Source organism: Eurypyga helias, unplaced genomic scaffold, assembly GCF_000690775.1.
Source record: "Eurypyga helias isolate BGI_N326 unplaced genomic scaffold, ASM69077v1 scaffold13054, whole genome shotgun sequence".
NCBI classification, from domain to species: domain Eukaryota; kingdom Metazoa; phylum Chordata; class Aves; order Eurypygiformes; family Eurypygidae; genus Eurypyga; species Eurypyga helias.
In genome coordinates, this window is record NW_010248280.1 from 1 (window position 1) to 9,528 (window position 9,528).

The following is a 9,528-nucleotide window of genomic DNA, read 5'->3' on the forward strand; positions in this document are numbered from 1 at the left end:
CCGGGGTGAAGTGGTGTGTTCGGAGTCGTTGCTACGTCCGAGGACATGTAGATTATGTATGCGTAAAAAATACAGGGATCGGGTCGGTTAGAAGGATGCCTCCGCGGAAAGAATGCAGCGCACCCCCGGTTTCCGAGTACCGAAACCTGCACGGGCGCATCGCCGATAACCGAGCTGGAGCGACATTTCGACGCTTTGCATTCATCTCCTAACAATACTAAAAAAAAAACCCAACCGTATTTTGTGCATTGTAAATGTTTTCCATCCAGCGTTATGTCGTGGGCACATAACTTTCTTCTCTTTTAAAATTACAGTGTTATGTTCAGCTTACTGTTCAGAAACTTAAGTGATTCAAAAATTCTCATATAGCTGAGATATTCATGTATATTTGTAAATGGAAACTGCCCTGATAGCGTTAAGTACCAGGTGGCTTGTTGCTCCTGATAACTGAGAGTCATTTCTCTGTTTACAGAAAAATACTATTTCAGCTTATACGATCAAACAATCTAATAAAGCGACATCGTCTCTAGTTCTTGTTTAAGGAGGCAGTAAAAAATTTATTACATTTGAATTATCTGTTTTATATGAAGATGATTGTTAATTTGCCTATTATTTCTTACAGCTTTCAACTAAACAGCTTTTACCACCTCAGCTATCATAATGTAATAGACTACAAATATCTATGATGTTAGATTTTGTTTTTTCTTTCTTTGGGACAAGTTTTTGGTTTTCCTTTCTGTGTACGATGAGATGAAACCTCTTGAACGGTAAAGTTCAAATCAGTAAAGGGTTGATAGAATAAAGGCTCTTCATGGAACTTGTCAAAACAGAGTATTTGTAATAACAGCGGTTTTTAGTACGACAGGAAAATACTGAAATGTTTGAAAGCTGAGATTTTCCACAGAGCCGGATTCATCTCCCTTAAGTTTTAGTGGAATTCAGCTTCCAAAACCAGAGAAGCAAATAAGAATTGAGTAGATCGGGGAGACATAGCACATACTACAGTGAATTAATTTTATGCCTTCCAGCGTATCTTCCTCTTACCAAGGGATATTTAACTGTTCACATACATGTTTTCCAATTTAAGACAGGTCCCACAGGTACCTGCGTTAAAAAACACCCCAACACAACCCCAGTTTACTCCGAAACCAGCACCGCCAGTGGAAGATGGGGGTAGAGACAATATACGGTGTGGTAAGCCTGGTCATTTTAACAGCCTGTCGTTGCTTTTCTCCCCAGCGATGTACAGCGGCATATGCATCTGCGTGTTCCTTGCTGTGCTCTCAGCCAGCTCTTTCGGGCAGCAAACCGTGGGCTCGCGCAATGGGAATCCGCTGGCTGCTGAGCTCGAGCGGAGCCTGACAGAAAACCACCGGCACGTCCGCGCCCCCTCGTCGGCCGGCCCGCTGAAATCGGTGCCGCGGCTGGATGGAAACATTGACCAAAGGGCTAACCTCGGCGCCTTGTTGGCCAAGTATCTCCAGCAAGCCAGAAAAGGTACTGGTTATAGCCTACTTCCTGCGCTCCTCCTGCATCAGTGAGTGGGATTTCCCACTGGGAGTCCTAGATTGAACAAGCCTGTCGTCCTCTAGCATGAATTCCTAGAGAAGATAGGATGTAGATTTTGCCTGGTTGTTCCTGAAGTAGAGAGCATTCTCTCACTTGCTGCCAGACTCCTCTGAAAAAAGAGATTTGTTCATAGCAGCCACTGACTGGGAGCTGCCTACAGGCAATGGAAGAGAATGTAACCTACCCACCAGGTCACAGTCCAGCTTTTAAATTATTATTTTCATAGCCTTGTCATCATTTAGTTATTATTTTCAGCATGTTGTGTCTCAGGTAAAATACAGTAATTGTGTTTTCTTGAAACTTTTTCATTTAGTTAACCTCCTCCCTGCCTTTTTTAAGTTAGAAGAGCAGGAAAACTTTTTCTGAGGCTAAACACAGACCAAATGGCTAACCTCACCTCACCCAGAAATACCCATAGCAGGGAAGTCTTTTGAGTATTGGATGTCCCGTGTATTTGTTCCCAGAGGAAGTTACAGAAGCATGGAAGCTTTTGGAGGATGAGCACTCACATTTCTGAACGCAATAACTAAAAGCAGTGATAAGTAAAAGCCCATTTGCTTCAAAACATGTCAATTCTTGTTAGGTTTTCCACCTCAGGCAGCCTGGGAACAGTCTCTTGCATTTACTAAAACCTCCACGGCATTGCGTTTGTAACAAAGGCATGAAGCACCGGTGGAGTAGTGGAATTAAAGGGCTTCGTTCTTGCAGTGCGATTTCTTGGTCACTTGAGGAAACAGCTCTATTACCTTCATGAGCTAGCAAAAGAAAGAGTGAAGCTGTCCCTCTTGACATCCTACCGTCCGTGTTTTACACGGACACGTGCTGCCTGTGCCGCCAGTAAAAAGGATGGGTCAGGGTCACTGACCACTGAAACGCCTCCCAAGAAAACATTTTTTCCTTTTGAACCGTCTCATCCCTGCGGTGCTTTGGATCTCAGTGGAGTCACGCCACGGGCAGCCTAATCGACGTGGCCCTTTGACTGCCAGCCTGGGCAAAAGCCACTGCACACACCTGGTTTGTCTGGGACGGCTTCACTCCGGTGTATCCACTGTACTGCAGGGAAAGGGGGCACCTAGGAAGCAAAGAAGGCTCGAGGGGAAGGCAGTAATTAGGATTACCTGGACGTACGGATACTGAGAAGTTAATTCACTCCCAGTCCCAGGATGTGCTTAGGATAAAATTCAGATTGTATAAGTAAGAGCTTTCTCCTCCTCTGTCTCCACACACAGCCTTGTGCAGCCCTCCCCTCCCGACAGCCTCACTGCTCACCCCTGTGCTAGGCAGAGTCCTATTCTTGTTTTTGAAGGCAGTCTGCAGTTAAGAGATGCCACGTGTATTTTACGCATTCCGTAGGCAGCCGTACACGTTCATCTGTGTACATGGGACAGAGCTAAATCAGGAACAGGAAAAGAAGCGCTTTTAATGCAGCCTGAGAGACTTCATCTCTTGTTACCAATTGGCACAACATCCATTAAGGAACTTGTTTTAGCTGTTCATACAACCTAACGGAAAAAGAACTCAGATACAGAATTCCACACTTCGGTACTACAGTTAAAGCTGTTACTGAATAAAAATCTTATGACAGAAGTTTATACAGCAGAATCCTCATTGCCTTTCCCCAGTATAGCCATCCTCACCCACCTACACGGCAACCAAACTCCCCATTCTAGTCTGTGTAGCCATAATATGCTCTTAAATACCCGACTGAGATTTCCAAATAGCTTAACCACACAGGGTGGAAAAAACAACCACTTTGTATTTAAGATGACTTTTTTGTAAGTATTAACATGAGGGAAAGTTTCCTGCATCCGTGTTAATTGGCATATGTAATTAACGCTACAAAGTGACTGTTAGCAGATGATGGGGTTCTTGTGACGTGACTAGGCTAGTTAGACTCCGCTTTGTAGGTGCAGTTGGTAGTTACAGAAGAGAAGATTCACAGGGACAAAACAGCATTTGCTTAATTTATAACAATGCGCACAGTGATCCCTTGGAAGAATTACATCCTCATTTAACATAAAGGATCTGGGCAGTACTTCAGAAATCTCTGTAGATCGCTCACATGTGCTGAATTAGTCACTTTTAACCTGTCTAAACCATAATACTCACTAGAAAATTCCATCTAGGGGGAAAAAAAAAAGGCCTTTGCTAGTGTTAGCAGTCATCACTGGTGGCTTTTGCCCTTGTGATCGATAGAAAGGCTGGTTTTGGGCAGCATTTCCGGGTAAAATAGTGAGGGAGTTAAATTCTCTCGAGAGGTGAGGGCTAGGTGGCAGCCTCGTAGCCACACAGCGCTGGTTTTGAACCTGTTTGCTGTACATGGATTCTGCAGTACCCATGGGACATCTCTGGTGGTTTGAGGCAAGGTAATTGAGGTGCCGGTAAGAAATTAATTCTACTGTCTGTGACTCCTAGCTTTCAATTAACTTCATCTGCAGGCTTTCAGCATGAATCTGGCACCATGTAGAAGAGACACCGTAGCTACCAAGTCAGCAACACGCATGCTTACTACCCTCTAAGGAGCCCTTGCCAGGCCAGACCATAATGGCACCAGGGGAGCTATTAAAGCCCACAGGTCACTACAGGCTCTGAAATCTCTTAAATACCAACATCTGAGTGATGGTTCTGTGGTCTTAGCCATCCCTGATCCTAGTGCCAAGAAGCCATTCTCATCAATTTAATTACGTAGTTTGAATTATGAATGTGAATTTCCTGGGGTTTGAGCATTTAATGGTAGACAAATACTTTTTCTGTAGGGATAATTGAATTGTTTGCCATTTTGTATTAGGCAAATACCTAAAACATGGCTGGTTTCTTGTTTTTTCTTTTTTTTTGTACCTTTAACTCTCCTACCTCTCTGCAACCACTAACAAAACAATAACAAAACAATGTAGTTGCTTTTGGTTTTAATGGATCATATTCATTATAAAGCATTACATGAGGAAAACCTTGAAACAGAAAGTCACAGAGTCACCAAGGGTTCCTTCAAAATACAAGAAACCATGAGCAAGGTGGTTGTGTGGATTTGTATTTGTGGGGTTTTTTTGAATTTGTGGCGATCAGTTCAAGCATTTCTCAAGCCTCAGTCTGCACTGAATACTAATATATTGAGTCTCTTCCCTCCTCAGTCAAGACTTGAGCTCAATCTAATTATTAGCCTATCTGGTTAATATTGGGATTTTTTTTAGGGAGCACAGAAAGAAGTCATTTACCTATCCCTACATTTTTTTAGTTACATAACGTGATGGTGCCCTAAGCAAGGATGACAGAAGGGCTAAGGCACGATCAGAGTTCAGCATCCAAACCTGCTGTAAAAGGAATTACGAAAGCTTTGGATAAGCGATGAAAACATCAGTGACATAAGCTCTGTTTAATTCGAGCAATACACATCCCTAGCTCTGAATTGCAGACCCGACTTTTCTCGGTTTCAGGACCATTCCCACTTCTCTACAAAACCTGGGATTGATAGCTCTGCCCGGCTTTGTGCTGAACTCAAACCGTAAGAGCTCTCCCACTTACGTGTATGGCTCTTCAAGCAGCACGGGACTGTGGTGGAGCCCTGCCTCAGGCCCGAGTCTGCTCGCAGGGTTGTCTCACCTCTAGAGCAACACTCCCCGTACCAGCACGCACGGGTGTGCTCTGGTAGTAAGAGTCGGAAATGGTCTGGACTTTCTCCCTCTGGTGAAATAAGGAGGAAAAAGGAGAAATGCACCCATATTCCATTCCTGGCCGCTGGCAGCGTTCGGCTCCTGCTGCAGGATGGCGGGAATTATCTGTTGATTTTACAGTAAAGACCCAGGCCACATTCAGGATGTTGCATGTAACATCTCTGTGACATTTTTCCCCATGACTTGACGTTAATTGGTCTGTATCAAGTCAAACGGTTTCAACTATTGCGTACAGCTGCTAGTGAGTACGAAACGGATCAGAGAGCGGATGAAGCTGAACAATGTCTCCGTTAACTCTCTGCTCTCCCAAACAATTTTTCTTTAGGTCCCGCTGGAAGGTTCTCAGTTATGGGGAACAGGGTACAGAGCATTGATCCTACGCACAGGATAAATGACAGAGACTACATGGGCTGGATGGATTTTGGACGCCGCAGTGCTGAAGAATACGAGTACTCTTCCTAAACAACAGCAAACTATAGCAACAGGAAAAAAAAAAAGAATCACACTCCCATGTCTGTACAGAAAGAGAAAGATTAATTTGTTGTCCTCTTCAAATCAGTGTTTTAAACTATACCATGTATTTGATGTAAATTTGTCTGTAAGACTATACAATGCAATATATACATATGCAGAATTTTCCAGAAAATGTTTTCTTTCTTTTGTGGTTTCTCATACATTGATAATGTATTAAAATGATTTCACTTATCCCTTCCTGTCCTGTCACCGCCTGTTGCTGGGTGCCTTACTATAAAGAGAGGCAGGAAAAGGCCTCCATTCTGCAACGTAAGTACATTCTGTCTGGTGAGTACTCAGAGAAATCAACCACTTCTCGGAGACACCTCGTGTCAGTCCCAATAGCTGTGAACTCTGAGGGGAATGTGCCCAAATATAAACACAGCAGCACAATTCTGCCAGAAAAGGCCAGCAGCCTCTGTGGTGACCCCACTCGTAACGGGCTGAGTTACACACCGAGCCCACACGCCTGTAGGGAATAGTCAACAGTGCTAAAACCAAGAGAGGAGCGACACCAACATACGTGTTTCCTCTTCCTGCCTCATTTATTCTGTGTTGTGAACTAGATAAAGGTCTGCCGATGGCTGTGAATCACAGCATAAACAGAGCATTCCCTGCCTGGGAGGGGGCGAGGAGAGTTCCCTGAACAGAGCAGAGGATGATGTGCCAAACCAGCACCCTGGGGGCTCCGTCCAGCGAGTCCCCTCGCAGTCGTTCTGCTGGCTGTTGTACCTGCCCTCTCCTCCTTCCCCCCAGGGAACCCCTCCTGCCCTCCCGGATCTGCCTCAGCAGCTGGTTATCACATCCAAGGAATGCCCCCAGCTGGAAATGGAGGTGATTTTTCACTGCATAGCTCCCAGAATTTCTCGGGAATGTGTGCATTGATAAAGAAAGCGTTTCTCACATACTGAAAAGCAGCTGCTTGCCAAAGGAAGGAGGCAGGGGAACATCTCAACAGCAATTTCCACAGCACTGAACAGACAATAACAGTGCATGGAAAATAATGTACAAAAAATATTTGTACCAAACCAAAATTCTACCAATACCAAGCAGATTGGGAAACCAAAATGGCTTCACCATGGGCTGAACACAAAAGCCTTCTGAGGAGCTGGTCCCACCAGCAGCTGGGACAGCAGACAGCACCACATAAATCTAACGTGAAAGGGAGACCAGCAAGTGGGAACAGGGAATTTTCCCCTCTAGTAACGCCAAATCTCTCTTTGCGGATCTCAGCTTGAAAATGTGGAACTGCTTTTCTGCATGAACTTTTTCTTCCTCTCAAGCTCCTCCCAGTCAACCTGTTTCCCAGCCATCTACTCTGGCTTTTTGGGTTCCTTTCCAAATGTAGTGAGTCCCTAAACATGTGAATTCTCTCCTTAGTTTTGAGTACTGCCCACAGGAAAACAGTCCAAAGTGCCCATTTTCCCAGAGCTTTCAAATGAGATTAAAACCAAGTAGTCTTTTTTTTTTTTTCTTGGTGGCATCAAACATCCCTTTGGCCAGCTTGGGTCAGCTGTCCGGGCTGTGTCCCCTCCCAGCATCTCTTTGAAGAACCAGCTGAGAACACAGGGGCAGTATCAGAAACTGAAGAAGTCCTTGGTGCAAACACCCCATAGCAACAACTAAAACCATCAGCGTTATCCATACTCTTCTCAGCACAAACCCAAAACACAGCCTCAGACTAACTACTGGGAAGAAAATTAACTCTGTCCCAACTAAAACCAGCACATGTGGCCATTAAGAAAAAACCCCAAATACCAAACCCCTTTTTTTCCTCTTCTGCCTCATTTCCTCCAGGCAGGGGGATGAAGGCATGAAGACGCTCCCCTCATCCCTCTCTTCTGAAGGTCTCTGAAGATGTCTGTGAAAGGGTTTTTTTACAGAAAAACCTGCCTGCTCCTTGTGCCACGACTGCAAGCAAAGCTCATCCGGTTTTGAAAGTGATTAAGAGAAAATGCTGGTTTTCTTTGCCAGCCCACCACCAGCGTGGCGTGTGGCAGCAATCACATCTGCCACCTTCCCTGGATGCCGGGGGGGTTTCACACAAAGCTCGGCCTAATTTATTTTTTTTTTCCAGTCGCTGCACACACTGGTCTTCATATTTAAGCCCTACCAGTGCTACAAAACAGACCCAGGGTATAAAGGGCCTTGCAGTGACTCCCTTGGCATCCAAATGAGGATTGAAAACATACATCACGTCACCTCAGCACTTTTTCCTGTCTCCAGACGGAAGGCCCTGGCCAGTCAGAACCAGTAAAAGGGGGCCCTTTTCTGACTGGGCACTGAAAGGGCTGCCAAACGGAAGCTCAAGACTAACCTGTTTTTTCAGTTGCCGCTAAGGTACAAATTTGCAGCTCCAGGGAAGATCTCCTCCTCATTCTTAACACTCACAGGGGTCCTGGTTTGGGGGCGATGGCAGTAATCACCAAGGATCTGTTGCTGTAGGACACAGCACGGCTCATGGAGACGAGGGGGAGGGTGGCCATAAGTGGTTTAGCAACATCCTCCTCCTCAAAACATCCATCACCTGCTCCTCTGGGAGTAGAAGAAATTGCCCCGGGTGGGGAAGGGCTGTAAAGGCTGCTGAGACACCATTCAGCTCCCAGCTGACCTGGAGGTGCTAATCAGACCTGAACAGGCAGGCCAGCAGATTTGGGGAAGTCAAGCAACCCTGGTAGCTCCAATGCTCATCCTATTAGCGAAGATGCCCTCCAGGCCTCTCTGTTTCAACCCAAGGGAATCTGCAGCCTGGGGGATGGAGCCCCTGCAGCCGGGTGTGAGCCCCTCGGGTCCGGCAAAGGCTTTGGGCTGAAAAGTGCCCCGCAGATTTCATCCCCCACGCAGCGTGTTGGGCGGCAACTTCCCCAGCGCTGCCAACCCTCAGCGTTTAATTTAGCTTTATTCTAATGCATCTTCATGGAAGTGCGTGCACAGGGGCAAAATTAACGCTGCCAAAATAGCAAATCAACACCTATTTGCATGTAAAGACAGTTTGTTTTCTCTGTGCGCTGGATTCAATTAGTTGTTCCAGCTTTATTCACTTCATTTCGAATGGGTGCGGGGCCAATCCTCGTGAGCAGAGCAGGATTACTGCGAACTCCACGTGAATGAGCAGGGAAGAGCCTGTAGCTTTGCAGGGCCTGGCTTATGGCAGCCATGAGAAGAGGGTGGAAGAGACAAGTGCTCCTCCTTGGAGCGAGGGGAACCCAGGCAGCCACCCGAGAGCAAGGGAGCACCCACACCCCGGGAAGGGGCAGCTCGCCCCGTGAGCTGGGGCAGCGTGGAAGAGAAAACTCCACTACATCAGCGCACCTCATCCTGAACGGTCTCATCTGCCCCCGTGTTTTGCACAGGGATGCGCGTGGATCCTGCTCTGCTCCCCCACGCTTTGCTGCATCACCAGCCCCTCCGACCACGCTGCATGTGGGGCGGCAGCCAGGCTGAGCTGGGGACACGCCGCAACCAGATGTTCCCAGCTGCAGCCCAGCTGAGTGTGTTTCAGCGAGCTCCGGCACCCCGAGCGCAAACCAGGCAGACCCTCTCCACGGCCTGGGTGGAGGAATTTGCAAATCAAATAAAATCTGAACGTTATGACGTCCTAGCAGAGCCGTGAAAGGCTTTTCTGTGCATTTGATTTTTGTATCCCCTGAGTACATTAAAATTCTCTTACAGAAAGAAAAAACTCTGGCTGTGGGTTTGTTAAAGCTTTAATCATTCCTAAGTGTCCGTGTCAATGGAACAGCAATTGGATTCAGCACAGCTTGAAGCCTATTTCAGC

At 46.3% G+C, this 9,528-nt stretch overlaps 1 protein-coding gene across 1 annotated transcript; it reads left to right on the top strand.

The window, feature by feature from the left end:
- The first annotated feature begins 1,236 nt into the window (after window positions 1–1,236).
- CCK (cholecystokinin) lies at window positions 1,237–5,957 on the top strand. Its single transcript, XM_010151003.1, has 2 exons — window positions 1,237–1,497; window positions 5,563–5,957. The coding sequence occupies exons 1-2, from the start codon at window positions 1,242–1,244 to the stop codon at window positions 5,697–5,699; spliced, it is 393 nt and encodes a 130-aa protein (XP_010149305.1). The 5' UTR covers window positions 1,237–1,241; the 3' UTR covers window positions 5,700–5,957.
- The last annotated feature ends 3,571 nt before the right edge of the window (window positions 5,958–9,528 follow it).